We start from the raw sequence: 20,304 nt of genomic DNA, 5'->3' as shown, positions 1-20,304 counted from the left end.
ATATTGACAAAATGATTTCAATACATAAAAATATATATTGGGTCCAATTTCTAAAAAAATTATAACAAGTTTTCTTTCCCCACTGCTGTTTAAGCAGTGATTCCTGGTCTTTGCTTACAAGTGGACAGCATGCACTCGCTGCCTCCCTCTGCGGGCAGTTGGTGCTCTCTGCCTCCCTCAGAGGGCAGTTGGTGCTCGCTGCCTCCCTCTGCGGGCAGTTGGTGCTCGCTGCCTCCCTCTGCGGGCAGTTGGTGCTCGCTGCCTCCCTCTGCGGGCAGTTGGTGCTCGCTGCCTCCCTCTGCGGGCAGTTGGTGCTCGCTGCCTCCCTCTGCGGGCAGTTGGTGCTCGCTGCCTCCCTCTGCGGGCAGTTGGTGCTCGCTGCCTCCCTCTGCGGGCAGTTGGTGCTCGCTGCCTCCCTCTGCGGGCAGTTGGTGCTCGCTGCCTCCCTCTGCGGGCAGTTGGTGCTCGCTGCCTCCCTCTGCGGGCAGTTGGTGCTCGCTGCCTCCCTCTGCGGGCAGTTGGTGCTCGCTGCCTCCCTCTGCGGGCAGTTGGTGCTCGCTGCCTCCCTCTGCGGGCAGTTGGTGCTCGCTGCCTCCCTCTGCGGGCAGTTGGTGCTCGCTGCCTCCCTCTGCGGGCAGTTGGTGCTCGCTGCCTCCCTCGCCGGGCAGTTGGTGCTCGCTGCCTCCCTCGCCGGGCAGTTGGTGCTCGCTGCCTCCCTCGCCGAGCAGTTGGTGCTCGCTGCCTCCCTCGCCGAGCAGTTGGTGCTCGCTGCCTCCCTCGCCGAGCAGTTGGTGCTCGCTGCCTCCCTCGGCGGGCAGTTGGTGCTCGCTGCCTCCCTCGCCGAGCAGTTGGTGCTCGCTGCCTCCCTCGGCGGGCAGTTGGTGCTCGCTGCCTCCCTCGGCGGGCAGTTGGTGCTCGCTGCTTCCCTCGGGGGGCAGTTGGCGCTCGCTGCTTCCCTCGGGGGGCAGTTGGCGCTCGCTGCTTCCCTCGGCGGGCAGTTGGCGCTCGCTGCTTCCCTCGGCGGGCAGTTGGCGCTCGCTGCTTCCCTCGGCGGGCAGTTGGCGCTCGCTGCTTCCCTCGGCGGGCAGTTGGCGCTCGCTGCTTCCCTCGGCGGGCAGTTGGCGCTCGCTGCTTCCCTCGGCGGGCAGTTGGCGCTCGCTGCTTCCCTCGGCGGGCAGTTGGCGCTCGCTGCTTCCCTCGGCGGGCAGTTGGCGCTCGCTGCTTCCCTCGGCGGGCAGTTGGCGCTCGCTGCTTCCCTCGGCGGGCAGTTGGCGCTCGCTGCTTCCCTCGGCGGGCAGTTGGCGCTCGCTGCTTCCCTCGGCGGGCAGTTGGCGCTCGCTGCTTCCCTCGGCGGGCAGTTGGCGCTCGCTGCTTCCCTCGGCGGGCAGTTGGCGCTCGCTGCTTCCCTCGGCGGGCAGTTGGCGCTCGCTGCTTCCCTCGGCGGGCAGTTGGCGCTCGCTGCTTCCCTCGGCGGGCAGTTGGCGCTCGCTGCTTCCCTCGGCGGGCAGTTGGCGCTCGCTGCCTCCCTCGGCGGGCAGTTGGCGCTCGCTGCCTCCCTCGGCGGGCAGTTGGCGCTCGCTGCCTCCCTCGGCGGGCAGTTGGCGCTCGCTGCCTCCCTCGGCGGGCAGTTGGCGCTCGCTGCTTCCCTCGGGGGGCAGTTGGCGCTCGCTGCTTCCCTCGGGGGGCAGTTGGCGCTCGCTGCTTCCCTCAGTGGGCAGCTGGCGCTCGCTGATGTGTTGTTTATTATTAGATCTTTATTGAATCACTACTTTATTTTTTTTTCCGTCACCAGCTTTGGCATCCGGTGGATCTCTTCCAATAACATCACTGGATGCTTCTGGAAACTTTGTTTTTGCCAATGCAGGAGGAACTCCTAACATTGTGACTGCCCCTTTGTTCCTCAACCCTCAGAACCTCTCTCTGCTCACCAGCAGCCCGGTCAGCTTGGTCTCTGCAGCCGCCGGAGGGGCAGCGACGCCCTTGACAAGCCTTCATGCTGCCACCTCCTCCATCGACTCCATCCAGAACTCTCTCTTCACAGTGGCCACTGCCAGCGGACCAGCTTCCACCACCACTTCGGGCTCCAAAGCACAGTGAGCCGAGGAATAAGGATCACTTTCCGCTAGTGATCGACTAACCCATGCAAACTACGGCGTTCTCTCTCAGACAAGCGCGTGAGTGCTGTGTACGTGAAACGAAAAGGAGGGGCCGGATGGAAGACTAGAAATATAACGTCAAGAACAAATAACAGATGGACGATTTGCCTAATTTTATAATAAACATTCTCTCTTCAGGATAACCACTGATCAGAGATCTTTCTAACCAAAAATGTAAAAAAGGTAAAAAAAAAATCCAAAAAAAATCACAAACGTTAAAAAAATGAAGAAAAAAAAAAAAAAAAATAATCACAAAACGTGAAAGGACTACTTCTCATTTCCAGCAGTCTCATGGACAAGTTAAGGTTGGTTGTTTAAAACGGATTAAAAGAAAAAAAAACAAGAAAAAATCGGATATTGGAAGGGGAATTTGCTTTAGTCGGAATCTACTTTTTATTATTATTTTTTTGTAATTATCATTTTTGTATCGGTCTGTTGTACAGACCTTTATGTCATGCAAGATGTTTATAGTCATATCGAAATGTTGGGGGTTCCTTTTCGTAACTGGTACAATTTAGGCAGGCCTGTGTTACTAATGCTTTTTGTTTATTTAGATTTTTTTTGTTTTTCTTCGTCCCTGATTTTTAATTTCCCCAGTCCCCTCATACGTATTGGAATAGATTTGGTTTGTGTGTGTTACAGCAATATGGACGCGCTTACAGCTCTGTGGTGACCGAGCCCAGGACTGTGCAGAGTTAACGGCGAGCGAAAGGCGATCGTTTAATCCGTGCAGATTATAGACGCCGGCGCGGGTTGTTGATCGTGTCGGCAAAACGATCGTCCGGCTGACTTCATACTAGACATTGGTTTGGATCAGAAGGTGACTTAAAGGGGTTGTCTCATCTTTTGTAAATACAAGCTCTTTCCTGTCTATCCAGCCAGGTTTAGTACTGCAGAGACAAAGCTGCCTCTGCTTGCATAGTCTGAACGGTCAATCATCAGCAAGCAGGAGGCAGGGGAGTTTGGCGCTCCTGAAGCTAGAAGATGAGAAAAACCCCTATATAGCCACCATCCTGCATCTTCTACTGCATAGTGCGGCTTATTGTTAGTCTGTACTATTTTTACCAGATTTTTTTTCAGACTGAGGACATCGGGACACATTGATGAGCGCTGCCATGTGTGTCACATCTCTTTTCGCAAGTTGCAAGAGGACAGATGTAGCAGAGCTAAATTTTTATTTTCCCTTTTGGGCGCTATATAATATATCTTCATGCTTATACAGCACTTAGTCGGCTCTGCTATGCAGTCAAATTTGCCGGATCGGGGATATAAAATGTTATAAACACTTGAGCTGTTACCAAACACCAGAATTGGAAGCCACCGCTGTACCCGATGTGTGCAAAGCAAAGTCGGAGGGTCGGCAGAAGGATTTTAGTTTTTTTCCTTCACGGATTTTACACTACAGAGACTTCACAAACTCGAGGCTCCTTTTTGTTGCAGGGGATGGCGGGAGTTTTATTCCAGGCAGCAGCTGGAGTGACAAAGGTTGTGCGGCTGATTGTGCTCGGCTTTGTTGTTCCGGGAGGGAGTGCACACATAAGGGCCTGGTGTCCCGGTGATTGACCGCGCTCAGTAAAAACATCAATAAGTTATGATCCAGGGACCAGATGCTCACGGCGCACGTGGAATGAGCGTCTGCTACTCTCTCTGCAGACCTGGAAGTCGTCCATTCTGATTTTTTTTTTTATTTACTGATCTAAGAAAACCAAAAATTTGAATGAATGATAATGCAGATTGGATCGCTGCCCTGCAGTTCACACTACACCTTTACAGCGGGGTCGTCTTCTGCCTGATTTCTAGCCGCGTCATTGTAGACATGTCCCTTCTGTGTGTTGGACATCCCCGGTGCACTAAGTTGTTGGGAAAATCCTGAATAGGGCAGAAAACTTCCCTCAACTCCGTTTTTTTTTTTTTTATTATTATTATATAAGTATTCCTTTTTGATGTTTTGTTTTTTTTTTTTTTTTTTTGCTTGTAATTCCTAAAAGTCTTTTTTTTTTTTTTTTTTTTTTTCCATCTCACGTGATAGACTAATGAACTGCAAGCAGTCAACTAACCCGTTTCATTCAACCTTTTTTGTTTGTGCGTGTATATACATGTTTTTGTATATTTTTTTTACGTTGAATATATATTTTAACCCCTCCGATGCTGAAGAAAAGCCAAGCGTGCCATCTCTGTGTGCGCCGCTTTGCCTCTTTTTGCAATAGGGGACGGTTAATCAAGCTTGAACCAAAGTCAATTTCTAGCAAGCTGCTGTACTAATGGACTAGTTTGTGTAAGTGCAGTTCAGAGGCAGTGAGTGACAAGATAGATGCTACTGACAATTTTATTTCAGTTTTGTTTGATTATTTTGGTGGGGGGGGGTTATTTTATATATAAATGTTGCTGCTTTCTGTAATTTTTTTTCGTTCTCCTTCATTTTTGGTATGTTTAAGGCAAACTCTAATTTTATTGGGTTTTTCCATTTGTAAATATCAGACTTTTGTTTGACCACCTCTGTTCCTCCACACTTCCTAGAATTTTTGTAATCCCCACTGGTAAAATTGTCTTTTCATTATCTGTGTAGACTTGGTACAACAGATGTAAAAGGAGAAGCTATGATTTTGTGCACTTATCCTTCAAGCATTATCAATGCACTTTTTTTTTTAATGAAAGGTTTTCATAAATATTTTCTGTTGAGGAACCGCCATGGTCTCTACAGGCAGGATATCAATCATAAAAAAATGACAGTGTGATTGGATTTAGGAGATGCTTCTAAACCTTAGCTGTGGAGGGGCCGCTATGGTCCCAAACTGGGGCCACTAAATTTAAATTAAACCATTGTAATTGGATCTTTTGGTAGAATTGTAAAAAATATCTTCAACCTTTACCTAACTACGGACGACCATTGTCTCCAACCAGGGTAGCCATAGTTTAAAAAAACAATGTATTTGGGTCTGCGGAATTGTCTTGGAGATGGTCCAGATGTTTATAAAAGATTATAGTTTTGGAGATTCTTCTGATCCTTAGTTGCCTCTATCCACGGCAGCTAAAGTAGTATAACACCATTGTAATGGGATCTGCTGGCAGGGTTTTAGAAGCTCTTCCTAACCCTAGCTGATAAGGGTTTTCCAGGGGAAAAAAAAAACAGCAGTGAAGTTTGGCCCTCATAACGTGTTTCGGTGATGTTCCTGACTTTTAGATGCCATTTGACCACCATGGTCTACAATTGGAGTCTTTATAAGAATACGTTACCTGTATGATTTGGGTTTTAGAACGTCTTCTAAACTTTAGTTTAGAGGGACCGCCAGGGCCACTAAAAAGAAATAGCACCTGTATGATTGGTTCTATTGGCAGGCTCTTGAAAGTTCTCAGGAACCTTTAGCTTTAGAAGGACTGCCATGGTGTCCAGACAGATCAAGTGTAGTAATTTAGCATTGCAGTTTACCCTGGTCCTTAGAAATGTTAATGTAACTCATTCATGAAAAGACCACTATGGTCTCCAACCTGCATCCCTCCCTGTTGTAAGGCATTATTAGTTTAACAACGATCCATGTGAATCCTGTTTTGTAGACAGCACCTACTTTGTGTGATTGCCAAAAAGTACTTCTTTAAGGGGTTCAGTTTTGAGAATGCCCATTTGCCAACACGGCCATTTCTTAAAGTTGGCAGAAATGGAAAAGCTTTAATTATGATGACTTGAACTCTAAATTTTAAAGGCTTGGACAAAGCCTAATGCACTGTCAGTGACTCGAGTCATCCCCTTTGGGCTCAGCAGAAACCGTAGACTGTTTACCCATCATAGACCACTGGGTCGGGATTCATTCCAAAAAGTCTTATCGAATATGAAATGTTGTGCCAGTGGGGACTACAATGACTTTCCCTTCCATCCCCAAAAACGAAATCTACTCTGTAGTCCATCGCATTTTAAGTTATTCCTTTTACACATCCTATACTCTTAGTTCTCATGGCAGCTCCTGCATTGTCCAGACTGAGTTCTGGCCTCCTAATAAAAAAATAAAAATACCTCAAATCACCTCGGCGTTGACGAAAACGGGCTCAGAAATTGTGGAGAAATAAATAATTATAATATAAGTTTAATTGAAGAACATTACATGTAACTTTGTTTGGATTTCCTTTTTTTTTCCAATTTGTGTATTTTTTAATTATTTACAGAAAATATACAAGTGGACTTGGTTGGGTTTTAGGGAACCAGAAATATGATAGAGCAGGATTATATTTTATACAGATGTTTGCCAAAGCTTTGTCCACCTGCTGCCAGCTCTGTGCAATGCAATGCTCTTATTAAGTCGGTAGGGGTCTGTCTGGTGGTCAGGGGAACCCATTAGTTCCTACTCATCCCCCTCCTCGTTCCTTCCCTTTTTTTTTTTTTTTATGGGAGAATTTTTTTTTTGTACTTTTACCGAAATGTATATTGAAAAAAATTTAGTTGATGTGTCGTATAGTCTAACCGGGAAAGCAAAAAATGAAAGAGGTTCCTTGTTTTATTTCCCCCCCCCCCCCCCCCCCCCCACACACACACACGTATAGTCCTAATCCGATATGTTTCGAGAGCAGAGGGTTAAAGATTCGTAATGGGGAATGACGAGAGTTCCTTTGTATAGTTGTACGGCTACGAAGCCTAGCTTTTACCAAAAAGTACTAGAGAAAAAAAAAAAAGCTGAAGGGAAGCTAGCCCAGTTCTCCTCTTTGCACCTGACTTTTACGTCGCCAAGAATCCAAAAACTGTGAGATACAGAGTCCTTCTACGGGGCTGGTGTTTGTATTGTGTTTGTATCGTGAGTGTGTAATGTATACGTCTGGAGGTACGGAGGTAACGCGTCTCTCCGGGACACATGTCTACTTGCCGACCCTCGGGCCAGTGTTGGGTCTTGCTTCTGCCAGTAGAGCCGAAGACCTTCCGAAATGGCCAGTTGTGAATATATGTAAGGGGCTTCTAATATTACCAAAAAAATAGTGACCACTCGTCGGTGGGTATGATGGAGGGTTTGGTCTTCGGTAGACCGCGATTGCCTCAATACACTGAAAATACTGCAAAGATGTGTGCAAGTCAGAGTCTTTCTATCCTATTCGTGTTGTTTTCAAAACCTTCAAGATTTCCTTCAGGAACTGCAATTCCAAAGATTGTGTAATTATTCCTGTGCGTAATGTCTATATATATATATATTTTTTTTATTTTACATTTTATTTTATTTTTTATCGTTCTTTTAATTATTGTGGTGTTTGTTGCTCTTAGTATAAAAAAAAAACAAAAACGCTTAAGACCAAATTTCCAATTTTAGGGCTACCTAACAACTGAAGCTATAGCTATATAGAGGTTTTTTTTTTTTTTTTTTTGTTTTTTTTTTCTTGCTTTTTTTTTTATTTTGCTGCATACAATTTTTGAAAAGAAAAAAAAAGTATAAACACTCCGACAGCCTTTTGTTTTTTATTTTATTTGTTTTTTTTTGCTTTTTTTGCATTTACAAATATTTATTAAGTAATAGTCCGAGAGAGAAGGGTGGTCCAGTACTTGAGTCTTGTTTGGCACATAGCATTTAGTTGGCAATTTTTTTTTACCGCCGGCAGCAACATAATAAGCAGATCATGACCATTTAAAAGAAAAAAAAAAAAGACTGATTTAAAAAGGAAAATTTTAAAATACTACTTTTTGTTCTATTTTTTTGTTTTTCTATTCACGTAAAAGCTTTATTAACATGTTTGCTTTGCAAACGTGCTGTAAGTGGTATTAATTCATGTTTGACTTGATGAAGAGCTCGATACGTTTGTGTGTGATTTTATGATTTCTAATGAATTCTGAGCAACTACCAAGGAACTAATGTCAAGAGGTTACGGGGAAACATAGTGTTCATAAAATGTGAAAAGAAGGGAAGGAGAAAAAAAAGAAAAATTTGCATGGCCAGTCGTTTTTTTTTTTTTTGTTTTTTTTTTACTGTTGTCAATATATTGACGACTTGTTTTAGTTTTTGACTTTTTTTTTTTTCCTTATGTTTCTTGTTCCTGTGTTACCAAAAGGGAGATATTTGTCCCTGTGTGCAGCCATTGAAAAAGATTGACATTACAAAAAATGTTATTGTAAATTTGCAAAAAAAAAAAAAAATTTCCCTTTCCTTCTTTCAGTAGCAAATCCTAGTTGCATCACCTTGGGGTTCTTTGTTGTTATAGGTACAGGCGCTGTTGTATACCTCATTATAGAACTTTGTGACTGAATGGTTTGCTTTAACTTTTGTCTAGAAACCCTACAGAGTTGCCAACGATGCGCTGTGTGTATAATTGACCTTTCATGGATTGTAGCAACGCGTGATCGGTAACGTTACAGGTAGAGAAGAAGGTGACGGAACGCGGTTCCAAAGCCTAAAACGTGTGTTAAGGAAATGACCAAATCTTGTCCTTTCTCGGTAGATGGGGGGGGGGGGGGGATGTGTAGAATTTGGCAGAGGAGTTTTGTTGCCTTTTTCTTAACGGTTGAAACACACGAGTTCCGCACAAGACACGTCCATTTCATCGAGACTAGACAAACACCACGGTTCTTTATGTTCTTACACTGGTTTATTTCTCAAGCTTAACCAAAAAAAAAAAAAAATAGGGTGAAAAAAAATGCAAAGCTTTTTTTTTGGTTTGTGGACAATCTCGTCTAAACATCCGGTGGTTAGGAGTCACGAGAATGTAGCAATTCCCGTATCCCTCTTGGTTTTTCTCGCCACGTCACTGTGCTGCTCTTAATCTCCGTGGGGGGGGGTCGGTTTCTTTGTCTTGTTTTGCTAACTGTTTTTCAATTTTTTTTTTAAAATTTTTTTCTTTTCTTCAGCCAAACCAAAGATTTCTCTATGATTGTATGAACTCAAAACAAACTAAAAAAACCAAAAAGAAAAACTGTTGGAAAGATAACACGTTCAGATCCGGGGAAGAAACTTTTTTTTTTTTTTTTTTGAGACGGTTAAAAACTTAGATACGGAAGACAAAGCACTAAGACGCTTGGGTGAATTATTTTTTTTTTAGTCTTGCCGTAGTCTTCAACCATCTGACACTGTCTGGAAAATCTCCCGGTACTTTGTCCTCCTAAATCCTAACGGTCTCCAGCAGAAAACCCCGTGAACTAAAGATAAAGCCGGTACACTACTGCCTGCTCTGATTGGGTTTGTTCAACCTTCCAGGGCTGGAGAGCGTCTTGGATCCCAAAAGAGCAATGCATATGCCAAGGCTTCTCCAGTCTGTTGGGTCTTACCCGTCATGGGGCGTGGTTGACTAATACACGCTGAGGTGCACTTCTTCTTTTTCATTTTTTTTTTAGTTTTTATCTTCTATGTTTTTGTTTTTTGTTTTTTACAATTGTCTTCTACGACTACTAAAAACTATTATTTTTTTGTCCTGAGAGAAAGACAAAACAGGACGACATCTCGATCGCAAAGCTTTGTCCTTTTTTCACTTTTGCTTTATTCTCGGCACCACGTGCAACTATGCATTGTATTTCTCAATTTTGTTTAGTTTTTTTGTGCTAGGCGCTAGATAGATGCCTGTGACTTTTTTTAAAAAAAAACACAAAACTTTTTTTTGGAGGGGGAGGGGAATCGCAAATGAAGGAACTTTTTACATGGATGTTTTTATTCTCAGTTGATTATGGGGTGTTTGGTTGTGGGGTCATACAAGCTCTATCCCAAAGCGAAATAAAAATAAAAAAAATCCAAATGTTAATAATAATAATAATAATATTAGCCTGATGCAGATACCAAAGATGATTTCTTTCCCGCAGAACCTTAGACTTGTGTATTAAGTACTATGACCCAGCACTTGCATTAGTCTAACCTCAGTAATTCCAAAGCTTAGATGTATATTTTGATATATTTCTGGGATATTTAAAAAAAAAAAAAAAAAAAACCAAACTAAAAATAATTTAAAAAAAAAAAAAAAATCAGTTGTTGAATTCTCGTTTGTTTCAGTGTAATGCTCTTAAGAAGTCATAGCATGGAGATTAAATGACCGTCTTACTCTTAGTAGTTTGAGATTAATAGTATTTTTGTATGTTTTGGGTGTGTCTGTGTATGTATTAACATAACAAGTTTTCACTGCCTAGGTGTTCATATTAAAGGAAAAAAAAAAAAAAAAAATACAGAAAGTTCTAAACGTGTACATAATTATTCAACAAGGAGAACGTCGTCTACGTACCTGCTTCTGGTTGCATCTTACACTGATAACAGTATCCATCTTCGGAATTATTTTTATTTATTATTTTTTTTTTTTTAAGAGACACTTGTTTTTTTTCTTTGCCGTCCTTACTTTACAAGTGGACTTGTTTTTTTGTTATTATTTTGGAGTTTTGCTCATGGTTTATTTATACCCTGCCAATTAAAAAAAAGCAGGGATTTTTAACTGATATATATATTTTACGCAAAATGTTTTTGCCAAATTTTGTTTGGGAGATCTACTGATCGGTCTGAACTGTCCTTGGTCGATGTTTGTTGCTTTTTCATCAATATAAAAAAAAAAATAGTGGTTCGACACTAACCCGGTCATGATGTATATAGTTGAACTGACCAATTTGTGAACTATTTTTCTTTCTAACCAATTTGATGTTGGAGAAAATGAACATCTGTCTCTTTAAAAAAAAAAGAAAAATGACATAAAATGATAAAAAAAACTAGTGTTTTTTTTTTTCTTCTAAAACTGGCTGCTCCTAAGTGAGCCGAAACCTTGGAAGATCATATAGACTACAGTGAATCGGGATAAATGGTAGATTTTTGTGTTACATGCATTTGTCTGCTGTAATTTTTTTTATATATTAAACTTACTGTAACTGTACAGTTCATTTCTGTTGTAAACTTCATTAAACCATTTTTAAAGTGTTTTAACTTTTGTGAGAATATTTCTTGGTTTCTGTCATAGAGAAAAATTATAATATCCATATAGCGATCTCCGGAGATGGGACATATTACCCTCACATTGTATATATGGAATTAATTATAAACGGGGAAGTAAAAAAGAGCTGACACTTCAACCTCCTTTGAAGATGGAACCTCCTGCAGTGACCAGGTAAAACAGCAGAGACTTGCTTTGAGAACCAGCCATCAAGTCTAGGATTCATATATTCAGAGGCGGAGAAGTACACTTCTGAGGCATGAGCTTTCTCTTTTTAAAGGCCTGGTCTCAGATTTTCTTGAGCCAGTAGTCAGTGATGAATAATGGGGTTCGCATTAATCCGATATTTATGGGAGATATATTTTCAGTGTCGTAGCGAAGGGATGAACATATCGCATTCACTCATATTACCATAAGGCCAGCAGAAAACCTCCAACTTATTGGTCCAAAGGATGATGCTATCCATGCAATGTTTCCTCTCTATATAAAGGTAAAATCGAGAAACCTAGCTATCTCCTACCTGGGACCTCACAGGAGTGAAGATATCTTGAAATTTTGGGATAATCCTGATTCTCTAAAGTCCTAGCACATCCCACGAACAGCCCATATGAGCACAGCAAGGCGAGGCATGTTGGCGTAACATTGATCTAATAAAAATCAGAGTCTGAGTTTCTGCCATTGTTCATTTTTCTGGACATAGTTCACCGTGAGTGGGCCATTTTCCTAATCTGATTGCTTCCCTCCATAAAGATAAGAGCCATTCCTGCAACATCTGGTTTAGCAAGTCTCTTTCGTTGTTCCTTGTTTTATGTAATTGTATATACCGTATTGTATTCCCATTTTGTACCATCTTGTATATTTTTATTAACTGCCTATGTTTCCAGATTAAATATATAACATTTAATAGCTCTAATAAACAGCAGCTCTGAAGCCATACGCTACCTGTAACAGGTGTCCAATCAGCCTGGATAAACGATTGCTTGTGGTAGCCAGTGGATCTTATTGTGGAGCTGGCACTGTCCGTACCGGGGTATGTGTGTGTCTGTATAAATATATATATATGCATATATACAGTATTTACTGTATATACACAGTCACGGCTGAAAGTTTTGGCACCCTTGAAATTGTTCTAGAAAATGAAGTATTTCTCCCAGAAAACTATTGCAATTACACAAGTGTTTTGTTATACATATGTTTATGTGTAGTGGAACAAGAAAAAGAGGCAAATTGGACATAATTTCACACAGTAGGCTGGACAAAATTTTGGCACCCTCCTTAATATTTGGTTACACGCCCTTTGGAATAAATAACTGCAATCATTCGCTTCCTATAACAATCAACAACCTTCTTGTGCCTCTCAACTGGAATTTTGGACCACTCTTCTTTTGTAACCTGCTCCAGGTCTCTCATAGGACACCATTGTAGGCATTTACAACAGGCCGCCTGTGCAAGCTGAAGATATGGATGAACTCTATGCATGGCCTGGTCATGGGAGATTTCAACTATCCAGACATTTGTTGGGAATCTCTCTCAGGCAAAACTAACAGGTCAAGGAAATTCTTATCTTCTCTTTCTGACAACTTTATCTTCCAAAAGGTAAGGGAGAAAACAAGGGGAACTGCTACCTTGGATCTAATCCTTATAAACAGGGAGGAAATGGTTGAGGAGGTAAAAGTGGCTGGGACCCTAGGAGGTAGCGACCATGCTATTTTAGAATTTTCGATAACTAGAGGAGGACGACCTATGAAGACTCAGACGTCAAGGTTAGATTTCAGAAAGGGACTCATAAAGAGAATCGGAGGGATCCAATGGCTGGATATCCTTAAGGACAAAAATGTACAGGAAGGATGGGAAATTTTGAAAAATGAGATTCTCAAAGCACAATCGTTAACAATTCCGAAAAGAGGGAAGAATAGGAAGCATTTAAGGAAACCAGGATGGATGAACACAGAACTTAAATATTTCTTCCTTTTTAGCATGTGTTTATCAAATGGCAAGAGGGAGTCATATCTAAAGAAGAATATAATGCTGTCTGCAGAACCTGCAGAGGGTACGAAACAGATTATCTAAACCTGACAATGAATTGAGGCTTGCAAGAGACTTCAAAAGCAATACAAAAAAGATTTGGGGGATATGTTAAAAGTAAAAGAAAAGTCAAAGATGCTATAGGATTTTTACAGGATAAATTATGAAATGGTAAGAAAGGATGGTCAGCTGATCTTCACTGTTCTATTAAAGAAATAGAAGAATCCAGGCTATCTATAAACAGAAAGATAGTGGTGGAATTCTTAGCTAACATGAATGAATTCAAGTCTCCAGGTCCAGATGAATTAGACCCCAGAGTACTGAAGGAGATAGCAGAAGACATTTTTGAACCCCTCTCCATAACGTTTGAAAATTCTTGGAGATCAGAAGACTGGAGAAGAGCAAATGTTGTTCCTATCTTCAAAGAGGAGAAGAAGGTGGACCCACGGAACTATAGGCCACTGAGTGTACCTTCTATACCAGAAAAGATCTTTGAAAAAATTATTAAACAACATGTATGTAAATACCTGAATAGGAATGAAGTGATTAACCAGAATCAGCATGGTTTGTAATTAATAAATCATGTCAGACCAAGTTAATTTCTTTCAATGACAGAATGACTGACTGGGTGGATCAGGGAAATGCTGTGGATATAGTACATCTTGACTCTAGTAAAGCATTTGACAAAGTATCTCACACCATCCTTATTGAAAAAAATGACTAAGTATGGAATGGACAAGGCAACGGTTAGGTGGATTTAGGTGGTCGTAAATGGCTGCACATCCTGTTGGAAGAATGTCTCAAGTGGGGTACCACAGGGCTCTATCCTGGGCCCTGTATTGTTCAACATCTTTAGCAATTATTTAGATGAAGGAATTGAGGGTAAACTGATTAAATTTGCTGGTGACACAAAGCTAGGAGGGATAGCTAATACTAGAGAAGAGAGAGCATTAAAAAAAAAATAAACTGGAGCAGTGGGCAGCAACTAACAGAATGGTTTTTAACAGGGAAAAATGCAAATTTTATATCTGGGCAATAAAAATGAAAAAAAAAAAGAATGGGAGGAATAGGGCTAAGCAACAGCACATGTGAAAAGACTTGGGTATACTAATTGATCATAAACTAAACATGAGTCAGCAGTGTGATGCAGCAACAAAAAAAGCAAATACAATTCTAGGATGTATTAACAGAAGCATACAGTCTAGATCATGTGAAGTCATTATTGCCCTCTACTCCTCATTGGTCAGACCTCATCTGGAATACTGTGTCCAGTTTTGGGCACCACATTTTAAAAAAGGCATCAACAAACTGGAGCAGGTTCAGAGAAGAGCGGCCAGAATGGTGACCATTCTGCAAACCCTGTCCTATGAGGAACGGTTACAGGATTTGGGAATGTCTAGCTTGCAAAAAAGAAGACTGAGAGGAGACTTAATAGCTGTCTACAAATATCTCAAAGGGCTGTCACATTGTAGAAGGAGCATCTTTATTTGCACAAGGAAAGACAGCAATGGGATGAAACTGAATGGGAGGAGACAGATTAGATATTAGAAAAAACTTTTTGACAGTGAGGGTGATCAATGAGTGGAACAGGCTGCCACGAGAGGTGGTGAGTTCTTCAATGGAAGTCTTCAAACAGAGGCTGGACACACATCTGTCTGGGATGATTTAGTGTGAATCCTGCTTTGAGCAGGGGGTTGGACCAGATGACCCAGGAGGTTTCTTCTAACTCTACGATTCTATGATTCTATATTTGAAGGCGCCTTCTCCCAACAGCAATTTTACGATCTCCACAGGTGATCAATGGGATTTAGATCTGGACTCAGTGCTGCCACTTTAGAACTCTCTAGCACTTTGTTTCCATCTGTTTCTGGTGCTTCTTATAGTATGGGGTTATTGTCCTGCTGGAAGACCAGTGACCTAGGACACAACTCCGCTTTCTGACACTGGGCACTACATTACACCCAAAATGCTTTGGTAATCTTCATATTTCATGATGCCTTGCACACAGTCGAGGAATCCAGTATTAGAGGCAGCAAAAGAACCCCAAAACATCAAACTCCAACATATTTGACTGTAGGTGCTGTGTTCTTTGTAGACCTCATTCTAATTTCGGTAAACAGTAGAATGATGTGCTTTACCAAAAAGCTCTATCTTGGTCTCATCTGTCCACAAGACGCTTTCCCATTTTAGCAAACTGCAATCGGCAGTGATGTCCTGCTGGGTCTCCTGCAGTAGCATTTCATTTTATTCAAATGTCCACAGATAGTTCGCATTGACACTGATGAACCCTGAGCTTGCAGGACAGCTTGACTTTCTTTGCAACTTGATTGGGGCTGCTTATTTACCATACAGACTATCCTGCATTGCAACCTTTCATCAATTTTTCTCTGCCATCCACATCCAGGGACATTAGCTACAGTGACTTGGGTTGTAAACTTCTTGATTTAAGTTGTGCACTGTGGACAAAGGAACATCCCGATCTCTGGAGATGGACTTGTAACCTTGAGATTGTTGATATTGTTCAACAATTTTGGTTCTAAAGTCCTCAGACAGTTCTCTTCTCTTTCTGTTCTCCATACTTAGTGTGACACACACAGACCCACAATGCAAAGATTGAGTCAAATTCTTTTTTTTTTTTTTTTTTTATCTGGTTTCAGGTGCAATTTACATTTTTTCCCACACCTGTTACTTGCCACAGGTGAGCTTGAATGAGCATCACATGATTGAAACACACTATTTTGGTAAGGTGCCAACAATTTTGCTCTGAAATGGTGTGACATTATGCCTCTTTCTTATTTATTTATTTTTTGTGTTGTTCCAATTAGGGCTGTGGAGTCATTAAGCCTAACCTCCAACTCTGACTCCAGCTCCTCAAATCCCTGGCTCCGCAGCACTGGTCACTACTGAGCATGTACAGTACAAACAAAGGAAATAAATGCATAAAAGGCCTGTTTTACATTTCAGTTATTTGACGTCAGTCAAAATCCTCCAGGTTGTAAATGAGCCTGGGAAAAAGGAGCGAGAGAGATTTTTTGCCGCCAGAATGGAATTTGGGGTTAAATTTCTGGCAAGGAAATTCTTCCGGGCATGCTCAGTGTCAAAAAGCGGATCCATTGCCGGATTCCGTCAAAAAACGGTTGGCAATGGATCCGCCGCCCATAGGCGACCATTATAACGAATGGCGCATAGCGGCGAATCCGTTGCTATCTGCTATTTTGACGCAGACAAAAAAAGTTTCATTGTCCGTTCACTGAAGTCAGCGGATGACAAAATCTTGGCGGATCCGTCAAAAAACGGATCCAACGGATGACCATCTGTCAAAATCCGCCGCTAATGCAAGTCAATGGAAAAAAAAAAACTGATCCGCCAAAAAAAATGGCGGATCCGTTTTTTTGGCAAAACGGCGGATTTTGACTGACGTCAAACAAGTGAAGTGTGAAACAGGCCTTACAAAACGTGTAACCAATAAAATTCCGAGAGAAATACTTAATTTTCTGGAACAATTTCAACTGTGACAACAATTTCGGCCATGACTATTATTACTATATAATATAGTGTGTTTGTATGGGTGTGTGTGTGTGTATATATTCACGCTCACTGTGAGTTCCCCGGTACCCGGCCTAGCAGTGGAAGCGGCTGCGGCCTCGTCCAGCACTTCTCAATTGCGTAAATTGTCCTGACAAATTGAAGTCTGCGGTGGGATCTACGCGACCCCCTGCTGTTATCCTTGGCAGTTTCTCCCTGACAAGTTTTGTTATCTGAGGATGAGGGGCAAAGGGAAATATTACTCTCAATCTTTTTTCATTGGATGGTATTATTCACCCATCAGTTACACAGAAGTGATTCTTACCTTATTGACTCCCCGCCACCCCCCGTTTTGATGCTTTCCGGTACTCCACCAGTCTCTCGATTTCCTGCTCCATCTACTTATGAATGCTGCAGCCGATCATTCTACTTATGAATGCTGCAGCCGATCATTCTACTTATGAATGCTGCAGACAATCACTGACTGCAGTAATGACCTGCATTAGTCACATGTCCAACCAGACTGACTTGAAAAACAAACAGACGGAGGACCCGGGAATCACCTCAAGTATTACTTTCTCCTATTTTCTTTTATATCCCCTTAATTTTAAGGGTTTCGGACTACCCCGCTTTTAAGGTCCAAGATGCAATAATATTTTACAGCATTATGGGGTCTGATGAATCAAAGTGTCTATGCCAGAAAACTAGCGTAAAAAAAAAAAACATTGAATAGGAACAAAAATGTGCAACATGGAATTGTGCAAAAAAAAAAAAAAAGCTACTTTCAGCAGTTTAATGCTGCTTTAAAGCAGCTCTGCCAGAATGGGTGGAGCTAGGGAGCAGCCAGGAAGAGGCGTGGCTATGCCGCCCGTCATATTCATGGAGAATGGCAGCATTTCTTACACCAGAAATGTTAGTGTAGTGATAAGATGCGCCTAAGCCGAGCTTCGTGAATTTGGTGCATTTTAAGTTCTGAACGCCCCCTTATGAGTGTCGGCGCAAAATGACTGTTCAAACCAAGCACGGGCGCTTTGTGCACCCTTGGCCGAGTAGTACAGTGGGCCGTCCAACCTACTTGATTAGCATTTTTCACCCAACTCTTCCTTGATTGACAGCTCTGCCTTTACAGGAGCCGGGGGAAGGACAATGGGTGCAAAAAAGTAGATAAACTGCGAGGTCATCATGGTGGCGGGTCACTATAAAAAAAGACAACAATTATTTACATTTTCCGTTTTATTTTTGAGCTTCAAGACAGTAAAACACCGAGATACAAGAGCAAGTTATCACTAATCCGAGAATAAGAACAAAGTACGAACTTTGGCAGTTTTTATTTCCTGGATCGTCTTGTCAATTTCTTGAGTATTTATCCATTTGTCTTGGCCACCAGCGTTTTTTTTTATAGGCGGGTTTTTTTCCTTCATTTTTGTGACCTCTTTGTTTTTTACTGTCGTTTTACAGTCGAATTGTCTTTACCCATTGAATGAAGAAACCTCTGGTTTCTTTTTAAAAGCAAAAGTTATGGCAAAGCGATCCAAAAAAAACCATCAATGATGTCTTCTGTGCTTTCCTATTCACTTGTGTTGTAAAGTACGACGCGTGTTCCAGGTGGTAAACGCCAGAAGAACGGACCGGTCCCGTCTTGTAACCACTTGACGTTTTTAGAAACCTGAACATCGGCATTTCTATGGGAAAACTATGGTTGTATCCTGCAGATTCTGCTGCGCTGACTCTATGGGTGTCTATGACAGTGTGGCCTACTCTCTCTAGTGCTGGATACAACTGTGCTGGAGGTGGAGCTACTGAGGGCACAGTACTAGAGACCCAGCCTGTGAAAGGAGGGAAACTGCGCTGAATACCTTGCAGGGGTAGTGAGCACAGTCCTAAAGTGCCTCCCGCCCCACTGCCAGGGTTTATGCTCCCAAAGTGACACAGTACAGAAAGCACAGACTAAAGCCGTGTCGGGGTGACGTCGATGCAATTTAAAATTTTATTGCAAAATGAAATAACTTTCAATTCTGGATAAAAATTTGCAAAGAAACATTTTGAAAGTTTTCCTGTTAGTTAATCTATTTCTAAACTTTTGCTTTTTTTAAGTTTTTTTTTTCTAATTGTTACAACACTGTCTAGCCCAAGAAATATGTGTGTTTTTTTTTTTGCATATTAACACTAGAAGATAGTTTAACTTTTCTTTTTTTTTTTTTAGATTTTCTTAACACCTACAAAAAATCTAAAACGTCTCAATAATCCAGACTTCGCCCACAGCTTCAAATATCAATACAATATTCAATTTAACAAAAATCATAAATATTTACAGCAGAAGAATTAAAAAAACAAAATCATTCCTATACAATCCCCTAAAGTTACCAGGATAAGGCATGTCCGCTGACAATATGACCTGTCACCCTGCAGACTACCAATACCTGAAATACTGTTTTTAACGTCCTCATGGCGTTCTGTTTTTATCTTCTACTCCAATCACATCCAAAGCTGCAGGTAAAATTCTGCTGGATGCTCTTGGAAGCAGACGGAGCAATCGCGGGATAAGTAGTTGTCTTTTCAGCTATTGCAGGAAATCGGCAGAATTTTGCATTTTCCTTCGGATGTGACCGGAGTAGGAGGTTTGCTGCGACTCCTAATATGTTAATTTTTGCAAAGTCGATCAGAATATTAAGCAGATAAAAAGTAAGGAAAGTTGTGATGAGTATAAAAGGATAAAACCTGAGGTCAGGCAGGAGTCCGCCACGTGTCCCAGCAGCGACCTACATGTTGCAGTACCACAGACAACCTGTGGCTAAGTGTGGCGCCGTTGGTCACTAAACATTTTAATCTGTGTTTTTTTACATTTTGTAGAATAAATTGTTACTTTTGGAACAATCTAAAAGAAATAAACAATTTTTTTTTATGATTTACAGTAAAACTCCTCAGTATTGTAATCTCCATTTTCATATTTCGTCCTCTTGTCTCAGTGCATGACCTGCATCTGCAGAGCGTCGTACGTGTCTCTTTGGGCTCCGCTTAATCCCTGAGGGCAAAAATAAGGAGAAAATCAAAAGTGTTCATTGGTTCAAAAACAATAAACCAAAAATTTGGAAAGGAAAGTTGATTATAGATTTATAAAAAGTGATGTCACGCACCCTACACCTCGGGATGTCCCACACCCTGCACCATGTGACATCCTACACCGCGTGATGTCCCACACCCTGCACCGTGTGACATCATACACCCAACACCACGTGATGTCCCACACCCTGCACCGTGTGACATCATACACCCAACACCTCGGGATGTCCCGCACCCTGCACCGTGTGACATCCTACACCGCGTGATGTCCCACACCCTGCACCGTGTGACATCATACACCCAACACCACGTTATGTCCCACACCCTGCACCGTGTGACATCATACACCCAACACCTCGGGATGTCCCGCACCCTGCACCGTGTGACATCCTACACCGCGTGATGTCCCACACCCTGCACCGTGTGACATCATACACCCAACACCGCGTGATGTCCCGCACCCTGCACCGTGTGACATCCTACACCGCGTGATGTCCCACACCCTGCACCGTGTGACATCATACACCCAACACCGCGTGATGTCCCACACCCTGCACCGTGTGATGTCATGCACCCTACACCGCGGGATGTTCCACACCCTGCACCATGTGATGTCATGCACCCTACACCGCGGGATGTTCCACACCCTGCACCATGTGACATAATACACCCTACACCGCATGAT

At 42.2% G+C, this 20,304-nt stretch overlaps 2 protein-coding genes across 4 annotated transcripts in view; one reads left to right on the top strand and one right to left on the bottom strand.

The window, feature by feature from the left end:
- POU2F1 (POU class 2 homeobox 1) overlaps positions 1–11,002 on the top strand; it is a 112,180-nt gene extending 101,178 nt beyond the window's left edge. For all 3 annotated transcript variants that reach the window (XM_073577116.1, XM_073577119.1, XM_073577117.1), the window contains exon 16: positions 1,793–11,002. In XM_073577116.1, the coding sequence (XP_073433217.1) occupies positions 1,793–2,097 (305 nt within the window). In that variant the 3' untranslated portion in view covers positions 2,098–11,002. The remainder of the gene's footprint in view (positions 1–1,792) is intronic.
- Positions 11,003–17,774: 6,772 nt separating this feature from the next.
- CD247 (CD247 molecule) overlaps positions 17,775–20,304 on the bottom strand; it is a 136,698-nt gene continuing 134,168 nt past the window's right edge. Inside the window, exon 8 of the mRNA XM_073577115.1 lies at positions 17,775–19,581. Within this exon, the coding sequence (XP_073433216.1) occupies positions 19,522–19,581 (60 nt within the window). The 3' untranslated portion in view covers positions 17,775–19,521. The remainder of the gene's footprint in view (positions 19,582–20,304) is intronic.

This window comes from Dendrobates tinctorius, unplaced genomic scaffold (genome assembly GCF_039654945.1).
Source record: "Dendrobates tinctorius isolate UK_male_01 unplaced genomic scaffold, ASM3965494v1 ptg000054l, whole genome shotgun sequence".
In the NCBI taxonomy this organism is placed as follows: Eukaryota; Metazoa; Chordata; class Amphibia; order Anura; family Dendrobatidae; genus Dendrobates; species Dendrobates tinctorius.
Note: the sequence above shows the minus strand (reverse complement) of the source record. Positions and strands in the feature narration are given on the sequence as shown.